At 40.4% G+C, this 23,212-nt stretch overlaps 1 protein-coding gene and 1 long non-coding RNA gene across 2 annotated transcripts in view; both read right to left on the reverse strand.

The window, feature by feature from the left end:
• Window positions 1-7,281: 7,281 nt before the first annotated feature.
• LOC125177715 lies at window positions 7,282-10,458 on the reverse strand. Its single transcript, XR_007156630.1, has 3 exons — window positions 10,396-10,458; window positions 8,820-8,908; window positions 7,282-7,433 (listed from the first exon to the last, which is right to left on the reverse strand). It is a non-coding gene; the product is annotated as an uncharacterized LOC125177715 (long non-coding RNA).
• Window positions 10,459-10,704: 246 nt separating this feature from the next.
• Window positions 10,705-23,212, reverse strand: part of LOC108679298 (nucleoporin 88) — a 13,101-nt gene continuing 593 nt past the window's right edge. Inside the window, exons 2-13 of the mRNA XM_018167897.2 lie at window positions 22,690-22,859; window positions 21,402-21,527; window positions 20,629-20,803; window positions 19,595-19,713; window positions 17,939-18,167; window positions 16,455-16,597; window positions 15,352-15,449; window positions 14,598-14,721; window positions 13,572-13,692; window positions 12,527-12,732; window positions 11,842-11,988; window positions 10,705-10,915 (exon numbers count right to left, since the gene is read on the reverse strand). Coding sequence (XP_018023386.2) covers window positions 10,705-10,915; window positions 11,842-11,988; window positions 12,527-12,732; window positions 13,572-13,692; window positions 14,598-14,721; window positions 15,352-15,449; window positions 16,455-16,597; window positions 17,939-18,167; window positions 19,595-19,713; window positions 20,629-20,803; window positions 21,402-21,527; window positions 22,690-22,859 — 1,869 coding nt within the window. The remainder of the gene's footprint in view (window positions 10,916-11,841; window positions 11,989-12,526; window positions 12,733-13,571; window positions 13,693-14,597; window positions 14,722-15,351; window positions 15,450-16,454; window positions 16,598-17,938; window positions 18,168-19,594; window positions 19,714-20,628; window positions 20,804-21,401; window positions 21,528-22,689; window positions 22,860-23,212) is intronic.

A 23,212-nucleotide genomic window follows, 5' to 3' on the forward strand; every position in this document is an offset into this window, starting at 1 on the left:
ATAGTTTTAATTCGTCCTTCTACCTAATGCAGGGTATGAAATTCTGAAGAATATTCCTCGAGAAATTTGCGCTGCATGTCGCGGATTTCGTACCGAACTTAGAGCACACATAAGTTTGGAAATAAACTTATCATTGCAGAGAAATTTAATATTACTCTCTCATAAAAATCCATCTTGAGAAGAAATACTTTATCAACTATAATGAATTAAATATATGAACCGTCGTTTCATGCAGTCTTAGAATATTTTTCATGTTTGGTGTTTCGCAATTTCTCACAACGAGGACAACTCGCTACACCTGACATATCTACCAAGTGATCGGCAAGAAAATAATTTGTCAATATATAAGAAACCGTGTCTGCATGTTGTAAGAAGAAACCTGCACGTGTCTGCATGTTGTTGTAGAAGAAACCATCAAATTTCAGGACGTATGAGACACAGATGATTGCAGTAACAAACCTTGAAGAGAACCAACAGTTTGTGTAAAAACTTGCACAGGCGAAGAACTTAGTTAATGATTTTTTATTGGTGCTAATCAAAAGTTTTTAGACATCGCCACGACAAGATATGGATTTTTTATGTATTAAATATGAAGTAGAGAAAGGAAATTTCAGGTCACGTACATCTCAAGAACGAACTCAGGGACTTTGCATCTTTTCCTAGTCAACTTGGATGCTCTAAGCCTCTAAAGACAAGTATTACCCTTGATAAACGTCTTGCTAGTAAAGAGAGTAGGTGTAAAGTGTTTAACCACGGATAATGTTTGTCTAAATAAAAGTATCTAAAATGTGGTATGGCGTTAAGAGACTTCACTGAGAAAAGCTCGGTGTACTCGATTATTTATGTATTTATTTTTATGTACATTTATTTTTCAAACTCATAACTACGCGCTTAACTGGGTTAGTGACAAGTTCTGGTTCTGATTGAACTTTTTGAGAGAGCCGCTTACAAAATTTGAAATTTCTATTCGCATTGTCAGAAAGTCAGAAATGTTTATGTTCAGAAGCATTGTCGTAAAGTCAGAAATGTTAATTTGATGGGGCCCACATTGACACTTGAAACTCTGTCCTAGTTTGGTAGGCTGAAGAAATCTAGCGGCAGGTCACATCCCGAGAATCAATGATCGAAGTGCTGTTGCGTTCCTTTCAAAATCAGCCTTGTGACGCTCGCAACCTACACGAAATTGCATTACATGAAGTCCCTTGCACCTATGAAGTGCTGTTGCATCCTGTTCAAAATATCATCGTTTTGACACCGTGTCACTGTTGCAAAGAGGCAGAGCAAGTCCCACGCATTTATGAAGTGCTATTGCCTTCCGTTCACACATCGTATCGTTTTTACCCTCTTTTACGAAAGCTACAGACCAAGTTCCACCCATTTACGAAGTGCTATTGCGTTCGGTTCAAAATATCATCGTTTTGACAATTTAGCGAAGCTGCCGATCAAGTCCCATTCACTTATGAAGTGCTACTGCGTTCCCTTTAAGAGCTCATCGTTTTGACAACTTTGGACTGCTGCAGATCATCGTGTTCCGTGCATGCACTACGAAGTGCTATTGCGTTTCGTTCAAAATATTTTGGCACCTCTATCTTTCCACATTAGGTGACGGTTACAGAATTAAACATTTTTATCTACATTATTTTTTTATTTGGATTCTTCCACGTAAAGCATACTCTAAATCTGAAAAATAAATGAAAGCTAATTTTTAAGGGTAACCACTTCAATTATCAGGAACATCGAATAAAGGGCATCAGAATTTTTTGGATTTATAATTAAATTTAAATTTGCCGGCAGTCACGTGACTGCTACGTGCTCTATATTTAAAATTTACAATCATAAGTTGCGTCGGATCGATCATACGTTGAGAAATTGACTATCATGCACGCACATTTTGAGACTTTCTAAGAGTTAACTTTCTTTTCCGAGGTAGTCAAAGCAATTTTTTCTGCTATCTTGAGCATGTATCCAGCTCATGCAATCATTCACTCTCGTGATGGATTTCGATTACTTCTCTCTTTCTCGTCATGCTTAATATATTGATGAAGGAAAAATAAACTCAAAGAAGCTCACTCGACTGTATTCTCTAACATTTTCTGACATCATTCTTATGCAGTTGTTAGTGCCGATTCCATTACCAAAAATTTATCTCATGATGAAAGTCGATGTTAGTCATTCATTCATACTGAAATGTTACAATAACTTAGGCAATAAATTATATCAATCGAAATCATGCATAAATCGTATCATCCAACGGGTCTTAGAAATCACTGTCCATAGAGCTTTTCCCTCAACTTTTGTAGTCATGCCATCTTTCTATTCTTCTACGCCACCGCAATCGCGTCTGTCTGACGTGTCTCAGCAATTTATTCGCGAATCCTCTCCAAGTTCAACCGGTTTCGCTGTAACTCTTCAATCGCTGCTTATTCCATCACCTTCGCTGCAGCAGCCGTTCTCACTCTTTGCTCCAATTTCTACTCCGATGCCCTGACCTTGTTCCGAGCTTCGATTTCTTTTTCCCGAAGCTACTTTCTATTAATGCGGGCAGCTCTGATGTTATTTCGAACAGGCGGCATTATGATATGTACTTTCGATCGCTCCTTCTGCAGTTTCAAAAATTTCGATGCGAGTTGAATTTTTCAGTGGAGTCGCATTTAAGGCCATTCCATGTGTATCATGGCTACCGATCAAACAATTCTGAGATTTAGAACAGAAAAAAATGTCGAAGTCAATTTAAATTTGTTTTCCACATGATTGCTTATTGGAACCTACTAGCAGCTTTTCAGATTTTGACTCGGTGTCTTTCTATAATATACATAAAATGAGAACTGAAATACTAAACGGCCGCAATTAAAGTGTTTCAGTGCAAGCAAATACCAATAACGAGCGTGACTGGTCTCGCGATGTTCTTGGATGGCTCGTCCCCAATTGCTGACCGTTCTTTCCTGCCTACATAATTTACACTACTGCACTCTTTCGCCCTTATATTTTTTTCCATTTAGCGTCATTGCCAAATTGCAATGCAGCTACCCTAACAAAATTTAGAGTCGCCCCAGCTTCTGGTACACCAAATCAGAAGCTGCCGCGTCTGTAAATTTTCACTGGGTAGTTGCTAGCATTCATATTACAGCTAGTTGCTAGCAACAAAATGCCAAGGCATTCGCATCGCGCATACATATAATCAAGTAATCCGACACTAATATATTTTATTTTCTCATGATATTCGCTCTCGAGGTGCCTTTCGAGTTCAGAGATTCGAGTAGCTTATAACATGCACCAAGTCACACACAATGCATCTCTTCAATGTGATGCATTGGTAAGTAAATTTGCATAAATGAAGCAGGGAACATTTTGGTAGGTACTCAAATCCATTGTGGAGTCAATAAATTCTTCAAACTACCGTTAATTAACTACCTTTACCATGTTGATTCTTCAATTCTTCACAGAGAGACTTCTAACGCGTGTCTCGGCTTGTCAGCAGTCTTATGGGACTTCGCGTTCATGAGAACATTGTTCCTGAGCGCACCACCACAGAGCGCGAGGGGTGTTACTATGTGTCTCAGTTGTAGGGAAAATCATGCACCATATTTATTTTCAGACTTGAAAGCGGTGACAGTTCTACAGTAGGCTTGTGGTGCTCACCATGTATTTTTTATCTGAAACATGCATCCGTTCTCAGTTCAGAAGAGATGCTTTCAAGTATGACATGACCTCCTGCACAGGAATAGACGCATTGTTAAACACAGCGTTCACACGAGTATTTTAAAGTGATTAATGGTATTTTTAAAATCGACCTTGCTGGGGCATCACATACAATTGCTCTAATCACAACCTTTACAGCGTGGTCTGATAAGCACAGACCTTCATTATCAAGTGATGATTTAAAGTCAGCTTCAAATTTTTTTTCAGAAATAAATGAGCAGGCGGCATTTTGTTTCATCTAGAATCTTGATACATAAACACCTATAACAAAAATTCTCCCTTCTAATTCTTCAAAACGGACCAATATGGGATATGCGTAAGAACGCCTGCTTCCGTTAAAAAGTGGGATACCATCTACGTTAATTACTGCATTGAGAACATTATTAGTCTGGTCGTGAAATCTGGTCGTGAAATCATTTTCTCTGTTTTTCACCTGTCACTACTTGTTACTCCGTCTCTTCTCTTTGAGATGCTAACGCTGCTTCTTTAGAGCCAGCTTCGGCGGGCTGGACAATATTGAGACATATACCACCCCTTAATTGTGGGTGATGATTAATTTGAGATTTTGAATAATTGAGACCTTCCGCCTTGTTGGCGATGGTATTTTTTTGACCTCCGGTGCGAATTAGCTTGATAGCTGAAGCGCTAGAAAACCATTTACTACTCACTGCTTACTCATAAAATAATTGGCATTTGAATAAATTGACTTGACTCAACTGGTGTAAATGAGCGGGAAGTCTAATAATAATGCATGAAAACTTAATAATTATAAGAGATCGACTGACAGCATTTTAATTACATTAAATTCTCTTATACAGATTAACATTTTCAATAAATTGCATGAGAAGTATATGAATATTTTATATTTAAACTCACTGTCTGATGAGCCGCCAACGAACATTTGATGGGTCACACGCGGTCTTTGTTTGAGCAGAGTGCGCGCGCTCTTTGACCTGCAGAGAGCGTTGGTGTCGCAGCTGAACGATCTGACGCAGGAGCTGCAGACGCTGCAGCAGACCACGGTGCGCCTCCAGAGTCTGCAGCAAGAAGCCAAGGACCGACAAGACAGCATCTTCCGCAGGTGCGACGTGAACAAACCCTGACTTATGATGGATTAAGTCCTATAATTGCTGCTAGGTTGCTCAAATATTAAGTGTTTGAAAGTTGTTTGATGTAATTATTTGATAGGCTTAAGAAGTTTATTTCTTTATTAATCAGCAAAAAATACAAAGTTTATTCCCGGCATTAGCCAACTAAGTTGTGGCACTTCGAGCGACTCTTCCGACCAAACTCCAAAGTTAAAAACCAAACTGCGGGTGTGGGTCAAAACACGAATGTTGGCCTCGTCTGTCATAAGTTACTCCTTGCTTCTCTTAGAGCACTTACGCAAGTTACTTACTTGGTTAAGATACGGCGCAGCACCGACGAAGGTATTAGCGCCCTACTTACGCAAGTGCCAATTAAAGTTACATGCTGCCGTACGTTACATACTGCCGTACGTTACATACTGCGTAGCGTCCGGCTTTTGTGAGAGATTTCTTGCGTTGTCTAATTTCAATATTCATTCACAATTTACCGCTGATTCCGTGCTGAAAACCATAAGCACTTTCATGTTAGTCGCTTCTGATGAGGGCATGAAATTAGGAATTAATGATTATGATACAATAAATTTAAATTTATTTTTTGAATTAATTTTGCTGTCAATACGAGAAAAATTCCACTTATTTCGTTGAATATCTTTTACTTATTCGTAAGTTGTGCATTGTTTATTATTTTTATTGTTAGTTTTTGGTTAAATTAACATAGAATTTCATCCAATTCTAATTAACTGGACCATATCTGACCGTGATATTATTTTATAATAACAGGACTACATCTGGTCGTGATATCATTTTCTAATAACAGGTTTACATCTGGTCGTGATATAATTTTTTAAGAATACTAGAAAGCCCTCCACTACGACAATCACGAAAGCAACTAGAACAACACTGCAGAAAAAATTAGCATCATCTTCCAAATGAAGATTATTAATTGCGACTTCGGCAGATGCACAAGATGTCGAGTGTCTGCTCAGAGTTCATATGAATCACGATGACTATCAAATAATAGCACCGCTAAGCTAGAAAATAGGCTCTGAATTTTTTATAGGGCTCCCAATTTGATCTGAATTGGTTATTAGAGTTGCGGTTTATGGCCAGTGTTATTTTTTCCATTGCTGCGGAATTTACTCGCTCCGGAAAATTCGGTCGTAGCGACCTTTTGTTTTGCTCTAATCAAGAGCCAGCAGCGACAGAGGATCAACTACCTTTTTCTGTTTTAGCTAGAACCACATAGTATTTTCATATAGAAATTTTGTCATTAGGATTCTATCTGTTAGAGCTTCTTCATTTCAAATATATTGACATTTTTCCATTTTTTCTTCATTTTTGTGGCACCCTACTGGCCACAATAAACAATCCTAACAATGGAAAGTGGCTCTCCAGAGAACAAAGCACTGCCAATCAATTCTAAAGCATGGAATCAAACTGATGATGTAGCTGGTATTTCTGATGACGCTCTTGATGGCGAGTTGCCTCTACCAGACTCATTCTCAGATGGACCATCAGTCCATCAACTCCTTGGTGGGAGAATACCCAACCCAAACTCTTAGGCTCTTCCTCATCAGATGGTCACAGGTACATTTTGACTTTAATTGACTTTGCCACTGGTTTCCCTGCACCACTGACAACTGTTTTAGGAGTCCCTCAAAGGCTCAAGCTCGTAAATGTTAAGCAAGATTACCAAGGAGCAGTTAAGCCAGAAGAGGAACATTTACATCTGTGGATTTCAAGTAGACCATGAACAAGCTGTGTTTGATCGGCTCAGATCAGTTGGACAGATTACCAGCATTATTGCCAGCCGTGCAGTTAGCTGGGACCTGGGAGTGGGATCAGACTGTCAGACTCATAACTTACCGTTTTTTTTGTGATTTGCAGGAGGCTCTGAAGTCAAATCCAACATGGCCCTACAGGTACTGTGGTATAGCAGGGTTGTAAATTTTAGTTGGTTAGCTGCCACAGTTTCCCTCCATTGGTACATCATGGGGGCCCCAAAGACAGGTTCTTGTGTCCCCTCTGGTGAATGGCCCAATGTCTCCACAGCCGACCAAACAGAAGACAAAAAAAAAATATAACTCGGTACTCACTGTAGTGAGTGACAGAGAGCGCATTTTCTCGTCGACAAAAACGTGAGGTCACGGACGGACGGACAGACAGACAGACGGACATGGCGAGCACAATAGTGCATTTTTTCATAAATGAGAAAATGCGCTAAAAATGGTACAATTTTTTTCGTCTGCCAGCCACAGTCCAGGCAAGTGATGAGTTGCATGGCCAGTATTTACCCAGTAATTACGCCGTAAAAGATTTACGTACATGCTGCACACGTCTTCATCTCGGAACTCACAACTTCCTTTGAAACCAAGAAAGTTTCCTTTTTCGCACAAATTCGCAAAAGAAATAGGCTTGACAGATCAGTTTCACAAGTACAACAGTTGATCAATGCCGTCAGATCCCTCATAGCTTACATGGGTAATAATGATAATTTTGGTATTGTATAAAAAATTTATTATAATTTCTCTAGAAAAGAAGGACGAGTGTGTAACATTACTGAGCATTTGTAGGAACGGCAGTTAAAGTTCCAAGTTCTTCTTCATGTTCTTGAAGCGACTGACGAGCTTCTCAATTTTTTCGCTCCTGGAAAGAAGAAAATATTGAGATGCAATACAGTAACAAACATATAATGCAAACGAATAAGGCCGGATATACCTCCAGATTCAACACTCTAATCAACAGCGGCCATCAAATATCATAGGTTATTGATTAATAACCATAATGAGATCTTGAACACCTAGGGTGGTTTTGGGGTGACTAGGCGCTGTAAACGAAAATACTACGTAGTTAAAATTCTTACCTTCACACAAATATATGCCAATACTAATGATCGCCTTAATATAAATTGAAGAATATAACAATCCTAACAATAGGAGGAGAACAGTTATATGATCTTGTTATTCTCGTGTTGCCACGACAGCGAGTTTTGCTGTTTGATGCGGACCGACAATAAAATGTATTAAAATTACTATATTGCTTAAGTCGCAAGTTTACCAGGAATTTAAAAGCAAAGAAAACAGCCAGAATATTAACCATTTCTTAAGAATGAAAACGTTTCGGAGTCCAGCTCCATCGTCAGTTCAAAAGTTGAAAAAAAAACGTCATTTCAAAAGTCATTCTTAAGAAATGGTTAATATTCTGGCTGTTTTCTTTGCTATTAAATTCCTGACAATAAAATGATCCCGTGTTGCCAATAGTGAATTTTACTGCATGAAGCCGAGCGAAATTAATATTCACAGTGAACCTCACGCTCAATTTAACTACCTAGACGTTTACAAAGCACAACAGACCTGGGCCTATAGGTACTTTCAAAAAAATGTAAGAGATCGTAAGTTCATCAGCCAATCATTGGCGGCCTTTCAAGCAAAATCCACCAATCATAGACAAGGAAATAGAGCAAAAGTAGGTACTTACGTTCACTTAGCGAGTTTTGAAAATATTGCCCCTGAATCCAAGAATATGGTTGGTAATGCTCAGAACTAGCTCATTGCGTATGATTCAATAAGCGAGGATACCCTACATTATTTACCAGGTGAGACTGCAAGCTGTATCGCCAGGGCTGAAAATTGTGCTGCAAACAAATTAACACTTGGCACCAGCATTTCCGTAAGGATTTTAGCAGATAAATGTAAGGGCTTAAATTAAGAATAACTTTTCAGCGCTCTAATAATTGTCTAATATTAGAGTTTATTAACTACGCTGTTAACCAGACGATAGTCTGCAATCTCACTTGCTGCTATTAATCTATTGCCTATTATATTAGGCATATATATTAATCTATGACGCTATGGCAAACACACTTATAATTGTATTTATTTTTCTTTCTGCGAGAAATGAATTTAATATCACCTCACATCAAACACGTTACTATAGGTACTAGCACATAAATCAGCAATAACCCGCACAATCTAACCTAAACGTCATGATACCACAAATAATATCTAACAAAGACTTAGTCCCAATACTCACTCCAAGCTAATGTTTTCTTTCAGAGAATGAAGCTGATTCTGCGAGAGCTTCACGTCACCGCCATCGCTGGCACTGCTCGAAGTTTTTGGCTGCAAGGGTGGAAAGTCATAGGTTAGGCTAAGCCAAGCCGGTGGAAGTCTAGTAGCTGCTTCAAACTATCGCCAGTCATGAAAATATCCGGTCAAATGACACGAGTTTAGATCTTCTGTGAACAAGGCACGATAAGGAAAAGAATCGGCGACAGGCCACATCAGGCCTACACTTCAGCGCCGACATCACTATGTTATGTTATGCTAAGCCAAGTCAAGGCAATCAAATCGCGATTTGCACTCGATTACGACAAGAGAATTTACAAGAGGCGAGGAATAGACTTGCGGAGCCATGTTGACACTCGTGCCATGTGCAATGAACGAGACTGAGATAAATTGCAAATTGCATTGCACACATTGTGCAATGAATGAGATAAATATCTCTGCCATTGTAAAGTGCGCTTCAAACGATAAGCAATTCATCACAGCCCTACGTACAGTAAAGTTATGTAAACCTTCCGGTTATAATTTAATACTGAACATCACAGTCCTAGTATAGACAAGGAGTAAAAGAGGAAGATTTAGTAGTTTGTTGCGAGATAAATTCGAGCGCCAATATCTTTGTATCAAGATGCAGTTCACAAAATGTAAGACAAATCCTAGGTTACATAAATTAGAAGCCTGCATCTTTTAGAGCACGAATACCTTATTTAACAACATATTTCATGGAATAAATTGCACCCAGTTTATCCATCATGAAATGACATATTTGAGTGTAAGATGAAAATTGACATGATGAATCTATTAAGCTAAGTATCGCGAGTATCAGAAAATTTTCTCTTTACTTTGGTACATTATATGTCTACCAGCAACACTTGTCTACCATACAAAAAATAATGAAATTTATTTCCAAATTATCATGAAAAAGTAAGTAATTGGTATCATTTTTGAATTATGGTGACTTGCAGTAGCGTGGAAAAAATTTGGGTTTTCAACAACCAAAGATGTAAAGCTAATCTTGTCCATTAGAGCCATGACTTGACTTGAAATTGGCTGAGCCCCAGACAGTCAAGTGATGACAATATTACCCCAAGCTGCATTCATTTAATGCACCAACCAACAAAAAACGATTCAACCAAGAGTTATATATTATGTTCTTGCCCTAAAACGGCACAAAATGTTTCCATTTAATAATTTATCCACATCACTTATATAGTTTATTTAGTCAGTGTTAGTTTGGCTGGGAGCTTCGCCTGCTACCTGCGCGATGGTCTCATGCCACTGTAGTTTGGTCCACATCACTTATATAGTTATTTAGTCAGTGTTTTGTTTGGCTGGGAGCTTCGCCTGCTACCTGCGCGATGGTCTCATGCCACTGTAGTTTGGTCCACATCACTTATATAGTTATTTAGTCAGTGTTTTGTTTGGCTGGGAGCTTCGCCTGCTACCTGCGCGATGGTCTCATGCCACTGTAGTTTGGTCCACATCACTTATATAGTTATTTAGTCAGAGTTTAGTTTAGCCGGAAGTATTTAGTCGCCTGCTACCTGCGCGATGGTCTCATGCCACTGTAGTTTAGTGTGTAGGTGCTGGAGGTCATCGCGCTAATTTAAGAGTTATTTAGTCAGAGTTTAGTTTAGCTGGAAGTATTTAGTCGCCTGCTACCTGCGCGATGGTCTCATGCCACTGTAGTTTAGTGTGTAGGTGCTGAAGGTCATTGCGCCAGTTATACAGTTATTTAGTCAGAGTTTAGTTTAGCTGGAAGTATTTAGTCGCCTGCTACCTGCGCGATGGTCTCATGCCACTGTAGTTTAGTGTGTAGGTGCTGAAGGTCATTGCGCCAGTTATACAGTTATTTAGTCAGAGTTTAGTTTAGCTGGAAGTATTGGGTCGCCTGCTACCTGTGCGATGGTCTCATGCCACTGTAGTTTAGTGTGCAGGTGCTGGAGGTCATCGCGCAGTTCAGGCATCTGCTCCTGCATGGACTGCAGCTCCTTCAGCATCCACCGCTCGCCGCTCGAGAGACCGGGCAGACGACGCAGCGTCGTCGCGCACACGGCGTCTAGTCTGCACACACACAAACATTATGTACGCAACCAGAATTATTATCAATATACATTATTGCACGAAAGATCCAGTCGTCGCGCACACGGCGTCTAGTCTGTACATACGCAAACATTATGTACGCAACAATAAAGCGAATTATTATCAATGTACATTATTGCACGAAAGATCCAGTCGTCGCGCACACGGCGTCTAGTCTGTACACACGCAAACATTATGTACGCAACAATAAAACGAAGAATTCTTGGTATACATTATTGAAGCAAGATTCAGCACTCTTGATGCATCTACTCTTGATAGAGTAGAAAAATTGTTAGATTTTGAAAAATTTATGTGCTCAGGCGTGAAGACTGTAAGGCGCTGGAGCGTCAGGCGCTGTGATCATGTGATGCGCTAGTAAAGCAGCTACCTGTTAATATTTGCAGCAGTTCCATACGCCTAATGGCACGCGGGACACCAGAATGTTATTATATTGCGGATTTAATGATGTTTATTAACTTCTCAGCGGAGTAAAGAAGAACCTATAATAACCGTATTAAATATATTTTACAATTTTAAGTATTCGGACGAGCCCCTTCTATGAGACTAGTACTTGAGAAACATATGGTCACGTTTAGTTTGACCCGCATGTATGCCATTCTTAATCAATACAACAGACGAGATCAGCCTCTTTGGGTTTTGACTCGCACCCGCAGTTTGGTTTTTTAACTGTCGAGTTTGGTCGGAAGAGTCGCTCGCAATGCCGCAACTTAGTCGGCAAATGCGGGGAATACAAAAATTTTCCATTTTTTGCTGATTACTAAAGAAATAAACTTTTTAAGCCTATCAAATAATTACATCAAACAACTTTCAAACACTTATTATTTGAGCAACCTAGCAGCAATTATAGGAATTAATCCATCAGAAGGCAGGGTTTGTTCACGTCGCACCTGCGGAAGATGCTGTCTTGTCGGTCCTTGGCTTCCTGCTGCAGAATCTGGAGGCGCACCGTGTTCTGCTGCAGCGTCTGCAGCTCCTGCGTCAGATCGTTCAGCTGCGACACCAACGCTCTCTGCAGGTCAAAGAGCACGCGCACTCTGCTCAAACAAAGACCACGTGTGACCCATCAAATGTTCTGCAGGTCAAAGAGCACGCGCACTCTGCTCAAACAAAGACCACGTGTGACCCATCAAATGTTCGTAGGTTGCTCATCGGGCCGATAACTTGAATACAGTGAGTTTATATATAAAATATTCACGCGTTAGATGTCCTCCCCTCAGAAGAATAATCAACTGAAACATGAAGCGTGATAAAGGTAGATAATTAACGTTAGTTTCGAGAATTAATTGACTGCACAACGCAGTTGAGCTATAACCAAAAATAGCGTAGGGAATTTATCTTTTCTGGGATAGTTCCCGTCTTTTATCTTTATTTATCTTTTCTGGATAGTTCATCATTTATGTAAATTTATTCACAAATTAATTATATCCAATTGAACAATTTCCACCAACTACAAGAGTCTGCTCACAGCTCAAGAGTTAACCTGCTTACCAATTGTCACTCTTAGATCACAGCTCAAGAGTTGACCCTACTTACCAATTGTCACTCTTAGCCAGTTTCTGTTGAGAACCTAACCTATGGTTGATGAGGTTGGCCGCAGTGTTCTGAGGCACCAAGTAGTTGGCGCGGAGCTTGTGCAGCGTTTTGTTGGTGAGGTCGAGTGCCTCGACGGGGTCCAGGGGGCGGGCCGAGCTGCTGGCCAGCAGCGGCTGGGAGGAACCGCGTTGCAGGCAACGCCGCACCGCAGTCTCGAGGCTCTCCACGGACCCGCGCCCTGGAGCCTGCAATGCAAGTCCTCTTAGCAAGAACATGTGACTGAAATAATGCTTTCCTTCTTAATAATAATATAAGTAATCAATATACAAGCACAATAACGTTGGTTTATGTAGTTCTCTATGCTCTCCACGGACCCGCGCCCCGGAGCCTGCAATCGCAAGTCCTCTTAGCAAGAACATGTGACTGCAGGAATGCTTTCCTTCTTAATAATAACAATATTACAAGTGATCAATATACAAGCACAATAACGCTGGTTTATGTACGGTAGTTGTCGGTGCTCTCCATGGACTCGCGCCCCGGAGCCTGCAACGCAGTTACGCTTAGCAAGAATATGTGACTGTAATAATGCTTTCCTTCTTAATAATAATAATAATATAAGTGATCAATATACAGGCACAATAACGCTGGCTTATGTAGTTCTCGGTGCTCTCAACGGACCCGCGCCCCGGAGCCTGCAACGCAGTTTTGCTTAGCAAGAATATGTGACTGTAGGAACGCTTTCCTTCTTAATAATAATATAAGTGATCAACATACATGCACCGCAATGTATGAATATAAGTGATCAACATTTCAAACTAAATGGAAGATTATGATTGCCCTTACATAGTTATTCTTTCAGTGTACTTCATGCATGACAGCAGACAATGTTAGCGTCACACCTTGGACTCTGTTAAATTGAAAGCCTTGGAACCAGACAACGAGACAACGAGAAATTAAAATTTTAGGCCAATTAGACAAATACCAACAAATCAATTTCAAACTAAATGAAAGATTATGATTGCCCTTACATAGTTATTCTTTCAGTGTACTTCATACATGACAGCAGACAATGTTAGCGTCACACCTTGGACTCAACAGCAGCGAGCAGCGGGGGCAGGGGCAGGAGAGGCAGCAGCGCAGGCAACCGCACGGACAGCAGCGCGCCTGTGAGCAGCAGCACCAACACCTCGCACCCGCCCACACCCCTGCACCACCAACACCGTCAGGGTATTGTGTAGGTAAGGCATGGAGTAGGTAAGGCATGGAGTAGGTGAGGCATGGAGTAGGTGAGGCATGGAGTAGGTGAGGCATGGAGTAGGTGAGGCATGGAGTAGGTGAGGCATGGAGTAGGTGAGGCATGGAGTAGGTGAGGTAGTAAGGTATCGAGTAGTTTACCAATCGCTCGAAATATAGAGTTAAGAACATTCTAAGATTCTAAACAGTTCAAAGTTTGAGCTCTCAAGTTGTAATCTGGCAAGGTAATTGTATAGTTTTTATATCATTGAGCTAGCAATTTATCAATGTTCAACTTTATGCAATATTCATCATAAATACTTATCTTACGACTATAAGGATATATCTGATAGAATATGAATCCTAGATATTGTCTTAGCCAAAAAATTCATAACTTCGTAGGTGACCTCAATGATACGAGTCTAGTTTCTCATTGAAATTCAAGTATGTATCTAAGAAGCTTCATTGATTATTGCCAATAATGAAGTCGAAGGCGAAGAATGAATTAAAATAATTAATAGATGAACGTAATGTAAAAGATAGCTTCTAGCCGAAAGCACATACGTGGCTGTGAAAGCCTTAGCATCAGTAGAAGTATTACTAAGGGTATCAATATTAGTATCAGTAGAAGTATCTCTAAGGGTATCAGTAGCAGTATCATCAAGTGTATCAGTAGAAGTATCACTAAGGGTATCAGTATTAGTATCAGTAGAAGTATCATCAAGTGTATCAGTAGAAGTATCACTAAGGGTATCAGTATTAGTATCATCAAGTGTATCAGTGGAAGTATCACTAATGGTATCAGTGGAAGTATCACTAAGGGTATCAGTGGAAGTACCACTAAGGGTATTAGTATTAGTATGAGTAGTAGCATCACCTGGGGCTGAGGGCAGAGGGGCCAGGGCACCACACGGCGCAGGCGGTGACAGGCACGAGGGCGGCGGAGGGCAGCGCCAGCGTGCACACCAGATGCTCCACACAGCACTCACCGCCCAGCTCATCTGCACACACAACGCTTACTTTACTACCACGTTACTGCCTAGTTGCTGACACGTTACTGCCTAGTTACTGACACGTTACAGCCTAGTTACTGACACGTTACTGCCTAGTTACTGACACGTTACTGCCTAGTTACTGACACGTTACTGCCTAGTTACTGANTTATTTAGTCACATTTCCCTCATTATGGGGTGGCGCCCCCCATTTGCAAACTATGACACTTTCCTCAAGTTTGTCATTTGCATATGTAACTAGAAGAGTTCTACTACAATGCACCAAAACCTGGAGTTATTTTACCAAAAAAAAAATTGATTTTACCACCCGGTCTAAGTTACCCCAAGAGCTGGGGTAACAAAGACCATCACTTTTTTTGAAATTACATAAAGACTATGAGAGGCAGGAGCCAGCAATTTATGGTGAGTGAAGCTAGAGTATAGACCTGATTTTTGCATGTTTCAATTCAAGTTTAATTTAGCTAATAAGAAAATGGCATCATTTATAAGAAAAAAAGTGGTCTAAGTTACCCCATTTTACGGTATGAGTTAAGTTAGCCACAGCCAAACATAGATATGTGTGGCTGATTTTTTTTTCTGATATATAAAAATATCCCAGAAGCGAAGAGGCGAGATTACCGTCCGGGGCGGCGTGTGAAGACATGACGAAGCGCCGCATGCTGTCCACCAGGGAGACCGTCACTAGGTGCACGCCAGCCGAGTGTAGCACCAGGTATCTGAGACAACAAGCTTGTTAGAATGTACTACTCTATTTATATACATTAATGATTCATTTTCTACAAGAATGGTATGAAGAAGCAGGACCTAACCTATCCATCAATGACGTCATCACTACAAATTAGAGAATTCGAGGTGGACCGCGAAATTTGTAGAAAATATAAAGAAACCTTGATTCTACTAAAGAAACATACGTGATACAAACAGTTTGGTACTCAGGTTAAAATATATTTGATCACTTTTATCTTATTCGTTTTGTTTCAATCTGGAGGAGGATTGATAACCTTATCTGTTTACCCTACATAGAAAGTGTGTCTTGGGCGTGTTTATCCGAGCTTACGGTTGAATAACAACATTCATACTTCATTTGAATCTCGGTATAAATGGGAAATGTAATACTCGGGTATGATTTTCAACTGAAAATATAAAATTTCAAATCTTGTCAGAGTTTATAACAGCTTACGTTTGAATAACAACAGTCATACTTCATGTGAATCTCGGTATAAATGGGAAATGTAATGCTCGGGTATGATTTTCGACTGAAAATACAAATTTTCAATGTATTAAAGCACCAAATCAGCACACTGCAAGTCCCACGAGAACCAAGAAGTGGAGTGAGGGCACCTGTTAGTGAAGGAGTCGTGCGTGTGGGAAATGTAACTGCTCGGGTATGATTTTCGACTGAAAATACAAAATTTCAATGTATTAAATCACCAAATCAGCACACTGCAAGTCCCATGAGAACCAAGAAGTGGAGTGGAGGCACCTCTTAGTGAAGGAGTCGTGCGTGTGGGAAATGTAACTGCTCGGGTATGTTGTTCGACTGAAAATATAAATTTTCAATGTATTAAAGCACCTAATCAGCACACTGCAAGTCCTACGAGAACCAAGAAGTGGAGTGAGGGCACCTGTTAGTGTTTACACTGATAATATAAGTTTTCAATGTATTAAAGCACCAAATCAGCACACTTAAAGTCCTATGATAACCATGAAGGTGATTGCACCTGTTAGTGAAGGAGTCGTGCGTGCAGAGCATGAGAGGACGTGGGGCCAGGAGCTGGTCAGGACACAAGGACAGCTGCAGGTCCACGCACTCGTACACGTACAGGGACACGCTGGGACTGCTCACTGACAGGCGCGACAAGCCCTGCCATGTTAGGCTAATATAGTAATGAGCTCAATACTTGTTAATGCTAATATTTAATGAGCTCAATAATTGTTAATGCTAATATTTAATGAGCTCAATAATTGTTAATGCTAACATTCATTGAGCTCAATAATTGCTAATGCTAATATTTAATGAGCTCAATAATTTTTAATGCCAATATTTAATGAGCTCAATAATTTTTAATGCCAATATTTAATGAGCTCAATAATTGTTAATGCTAATATTTAATGAGCTTAATAATTGTTAATGCTAATATTTAATGAGCTCAATAATCGCTAATGCTAATATTTATTGAGCTCAATAATTGTTAATGCTAATATTTAATGAGCTTAATAATTGTTAATGCTAATATTTAATGAGCTCAATAATTGCTAATGCCAATATTTATTGAGCTCAATAATTGTTAATGCTAATATATAATGAGGTCAATAATTGTTAATGCTAACATTCATTGAGCTCAATAATTGCTAATGCTAATATTTAATGAGCTTAACATCTCTTATCTTCCGTCATACTCGAATAGCATTCATATCCAGCTAAGCTTGAGTGATTGGTAAGTTAGATTTACATGAAATAGAAAATTGCAATATCCTTTCCATTGAATAGCCGTCATGAAATTGGCTTAACTTGCAGTTAAGCACGTATCTGCATTGTAAATGTTTAGGTAGGCAACTGAGAAGCACCCAAATTCAAGTACAAGCGACATCATTTATCATCAAAGAATCATAATCAATAAATAAAATTGGACTATAAAAACGAAGCATTAAGCAATAAATCTTTAAATTCATGAAATAAGAACTATATGCTATTTTCGTCGAGAATAATCAATGTGACTAAACAATAAATGATGAACAACGGATTATCTTAGTGTAGGTTCTAAAACTATGCAGAAATTTATCTTGTACCTGAAAGTGCAATGCTTTCAAAATGATCGAGTCAGACGAAGCAGAACTAAAAGTATTGAGTAAAAAAATCATTCTTGTGAAAAGTAAGTTTCAAGTGGTGGAAGTGAGTAATCCACTCTTATAATAAAAGATCTGTGCTAAAATGTGTCTTATATTAACGACAAGACATTGGTCAATGCAGGTCACCAATGATTGAATGTAGGATATTCCTCACAGTTGCCGGAATCGAGAGATCTAAAGCAGATCAAATACGATTTACATTTCGTTTCCTCTCTTGAAGGATTATATGAACCCTCTCAAGTATATCCATTATTAAGTATAATAATTGCTCTAACATAACTAATTATAAATATTTTGGCAGCAGTCACATTCAGACATCATGTTCAATGAGGGAAATATTTGCCGGACACTTCACCTGCGTGAGTTTGAGTTCGTCATGACTGCCTGAAGTCACCGGCACGTCGGGCTCGTCTTTAGGCGGCATAACGACGCAGTGGAAGACTCGGCCTCCTGTAGTGGCAAGCACCAGCACACTGCCCACGCCGCCCTCCCCCACGCAGCACACGCTGCACCACTCCAGGGCGTAGTTGTCTTCTCGTGGCGGCAGCAGCACTAGAGGACCCGAGACGGTGCGACTGCGCAGCCTGCAACAACACGACACAATAAATACTTACTCTAGAAACTAAAACTCACTCTAGAAACTAAAACTCACTCTAGAAACTTAAACTCACTCTAGAAACTTAAACTCACTCTAGAAACTTAAACTCACTCTAGAAACTTAAACTCACTCTAGAAATTTAAACTCACTTTAGAAACTTAAACTCACTCTAGAAATTTAAACTCACTCTAGAAACTTAAACCCACTACTCCAACATTTGAAGTTAGAAGTAAAAAAATGAAACTCAGTACTCACTGCAGTGAGTGACAGAGCGCGCATTTTCTCGTCGACGAAAACGTGAAGTCACGGACGGACAGACAGACGGACATGGCGAGTACAATAGTGCATTTTTCCATAAATGAGAAAATGCGCTAAAAACTGCCATCATAGTTCATTACAGCCGCCAAGTGAGCTAGCATTGGATTATTAAACGACGAAAGACGGTCGTCTGTCCTGTGAAATTCGACCATGATGGTTCGGGATTCATATGTTGAGTTGAAACATAATTTTTCAACACAACATATGTCATGTCAAGGCCATACGTTAGTAAAATCGAATAAATCTTTCTTCTCCGAGTCTCCAACATTGCCGGATAAGGTAGAACGTCAATCTTTAAAATTTCACGGGGCGGCTGGCCACTGAAACGCCGCTCAGACCACTTTTTCGAACAGAGTAGCAGACACATGCAATAACAGTTCTATGTAACTAAATTGAATCCTGCCTTCAGCGTCACCAGCAGCTCATACGCCCGGGGACCGGAGGCCTTGCGGCCCTCTACCACTAACAGCTGGGTCCCCTCGGGCCCCAAAATCTGGCTAAGTTTTTCCCTGCTTCCCTTGCCTCCACCCCGGCTTAATGTAAGAAGTCCATAATTATCCCCATTGCCAAACCTGGTGAACCCAGAGCCTAGGGATAACTCTGCCGCCCCTAACGCGCCTCTGCTCATCAGACAAGAGAATGGCTTCTACTGCCGCTCCTCGTAGCTTCTCTCGCCCGTTTCAGCATGGCAACGAGTACATAGAGACCATACAAATCGCGGTATGCAACGAGTACATAGAGACCACGTAAAATTGGATGCAAAAAAAAACTAATTTTAAATCAATCTACTAAGTAGCCTTTCACAAGCCGGCAGACATTGGTCATGCTACACTAAGCCTATTAATGAAGAAACAAGATACTTGAATGTATGAATTATTATTATACCATTATTAGGAGACATAAATTAACCACTTTGACTGGGATTCCCAAATTAATTTTTAAAGAAATAGCACTAATGCGTTTGCCTTATATGCCGTGCATCGCAGTCGAGGAAAAGCAACGAGAGATTATGAACTGAGAAATTTCACACAAAAAACTGCGAACTAACTTGTGATGGAGGCTGAGGTACGTGTGATACACGTCCCCGTTACTAACTTGTGATGGAGGCTGAGGTACGTGTGATACACGTCCCCGTTCGCATAGAGCACGTATACCGGCCACAGAAAGTCTGCCGCGTCATCTTTCTTCTCCGAATCTCCAACATCGCCGGACTTCTGCAAGGCAGAACTCAAATGAACATCAACAGCCCTCGATCTCCAACACAAGAGAGGAAGGAAATACCAAGAATACTTATTACTCTAACGCAGGGGTCTCCAGAATAAGAATAGCGGCTAGGTTCCATCCGGCCAGCCGAGGATACCTCGAACTTCAACGTAAGGTGTACAAAAATCGAGCGTGGCCTTTATTACGCATGAACTAAAAACAGTAAATGGGCGTGACCGGCCCGCGAATGATTCAGAAAGATAGCTCTTGGCCCTTGGTGAAACAAGTTTGGAGGCCCCTGCTCTAACGTGATGCTTAGATACACAAGATGTTATCACACTTCAAAGCAGCAATGAGACGTCGACATAAACACTAGCAATCAAGGGTAGCTTTCCTGCAATAAAGTATCCTACTCAATAGTATTTATTAAGCTAGAGCAGGCACACGAACTTGATTATATGGGTTGATATAGACAGAACTAGTTAATCTTTAATATTACATGGAATATATTTAACCTTTCCATCGTACAAACCTCAACACAAAAAGTTTCTGAATTATGTTTTACCCTCCAAAACTCCAAAACAATAATTCTACAGATTTGTTATTTCTATTTGTTAGTTCTACCTAAGCAACACAGCTCATACTGCAATCATTACATTGCGCAGGAAAGCAAGGCGTTATCCATTGAGCATTATCCATTTTTTAGGTATTAAAACTAATGAGTAAACATTTACCGCTAGAATGCATCTAAAACTAGCATCAAACGTTCTCACCAAACTACACGTCGCTAATAATAATAATAACGCGGCATGCGCAATAATCACCTTAATTACATTAACGAATCACATTAATCACGCGGATCGCACATTAATCACCTTGATCACATTAATGAATCACATTAATCACGCGGCATGCACATTAATCACCTTAACGCCGTCAGTAACAACAGGCGCACCAATGGTGAAGTCTACGGCCTCCTCGCCCAGAGCTGAGCTGCCATACTTGGCGGGCGCGGCGTGACTGCTGAAGACGCTGTCGGGACGTGGCACAGACACCGCCAGCGCCTGCTCCGGTACATCCCTGCCCCGCAGACTGTATACTCTGCCGAGAACAAGAGACTTCAAAATGGGGATCCAAAGAAGTTCTGCTCCGGTACATCCCTGCCCCGCAGACTGTATACTCTGCGGAGAACAAGAGACTTCAAAATGCGGATCCAAAGAAGTTCTGCTCCGGTACATCCCTGCCCCGCAGACTGTATACTCTGTGGAGAACAAGAGACTTCAAAATGCGGATCCAAAGAAGTTCTGCTCCGGTACATCCCTGCCCCGCAGACTGTATACTCTGCCGAGAACAACTGAGTCTTTAGAATGCGGGTCCAAAGAAGAAGTTAATATTCTGCAGCACGGTGCTGGTAGTGGGCGCTACGAGAACTTCCTTGACTGGTTTTTTGTCTTAGTCTCATTATAGTAACTATAGTATTTGTAGTACTAGTACCTATAATATTATAATAGTTTTATTATAGTAACCATAGGATATAGTAGTAACTGTAGTATTATAATAGTCTCATTATAGCAACTATAGTATATACTAGTAGTAACTTTAATACTATACAATACGTTGAATAACAGAAAATACAAATGCAAAACATCATTGGAAATGAATAACCTTACAACAAACAAAACCGGCAGAGAAGACTAACCTGAGGTAGTGATCAGACGCTAGCATGACCACGTGGTTGCCGTTAGGGGAGCCAGGGTGCCAGCACGCGGCCACCACATCAATGCGTTGGTGGCACACCAGGAAGCGCTCAGCGATGTATTCTGTTCTGCAGTGCATATAAATTACATAATGAAAACATTATTGTAGGTTATTCTAATTCTGTACAGCACATAATTACTTAGTGAACACATTATTGTAGGTTATTCTAATTCTGTACAGCACATAATTACATAGTGAACACATTATTGTAGGTTATTCTAATACTGTACAGCACATAATTATATAGTGAAGACATTACTGCAGGATATTCTAATTCTGCAGTGCATATAATTATATAATGAAGACATTATTGTAGGTTATTCTAATTCTGTAGTGCACATAAATACACAGTGAAGACATTACTGCAGGACATTCCAATCTACATCTAATAGAATTCATCTACTATTGCAATTACATTCGAACTTGGCCATCTTTCTCATCTTGTGCTTTTGTGCATTTGTGCACTTGCTTGAAAGTTGTGTCTTGGATACAAAATATTAGCATATGTGTTGTTCAATGCAGTCAATATCTTTTATTGTAACAGCGCATTGTCACTGTAGTGCATCCTACGTTCTTCATTTAAGTGCAAAATACAGTCATATTTAATTAATGAGGCATGTAAGAAAATCTTAGTAAACGACCATTTATGCAAATTGTTCAATAATTGAGCAAGGTTATTTGCATTAGTAATTCAATAATGATAGGCACACTCATCACCTGCATCACTGCACACTCATTACCTGCATCACACACTCATCACCTGCATCACTGCACCCTCATCACCTGCATCACTGCACACTCATATGCACCCTCATCACCTGCATCACAGCACACTCATCACCTGCATCACTGCACACTCATCACCTGCATGATGCATCACTGCACCCTCATCATCTGCATCACTGCACACTCATCACCTGCATCACACACTCATCACCTGCATCACTGCACACTCATCACCTGCATCACTGCACCCTCATCACCTGCATCACGGCAAACTCATCACCTGCATCACTGCAAACTCATCACTTGCATCACTGCACACTCATCACCTGCATCACTGCACACTCATCACTTGCATCACTGCACACTCATCACCTGCATCACTGCACACTCATCACCTGCATCACTGCACACACTCATCACCAGCATCACAGCACACTCATCACCATCATCACACCCTCATCACCTGCATCACACCCTCATCACCTGCATCACACCCTCATCACCTGCATGTGATGTTCTCTCGTCCGCCATCAAATGTGTGGTGTTTGCCCCAGCGCTGTGGCAGGTCCACAACCCCCACGCCCCGCCTGCCCACCAGCAGCACACCCGTGCCTTGCTTGTTCACATGGATGCTCTGCACCGACCACAGCGGGGGGCGGGTCAAGCTCAGGGTCTGGCGGGTTGCGGAGAGTAGAATTATTTCATTATATATAATTCTACTGGATCGGAATAATTATATTATATACAGTAATTTTTGCCTCCGAATGTGGAAAATTTTAATGAAAAACTCATGGCAATAGAATTAAATACTTCATTATATTGTTAGTAGTGAAATTGAATGAAAAGTTATAGTGAAATAGGCTGAGAAAGTTTGAATGAGGCTACTTTTACACAGTACCGTAAACTGGGGTAACTTTGACTCCTGGGGTAACTTTGACCACTTTTGGTTTTTTAACAAAAACCCCCAAAACTCAAAAACCATTTGACATAGAAAAATTTTGTCAATGGGCATTAAAGACCTAATAC

This window comes from Hyalella azteca, unplaced genomic scaffold, assembly GCF_000764305.2.
Source record: "Hyalella azteca isolate HAZT.00-mixed unplaced genomic scaffold, Hazt_2.0.2 contig442, whole genome shotgun sequence".
In the NCBI taxonomy this organism is placed as follows: Eukaryota; Metazoa; Arthropoda; class Malacostraca; order Amphipoda; family Hyalellidae; genus Hyalella; species Hyalella azteca.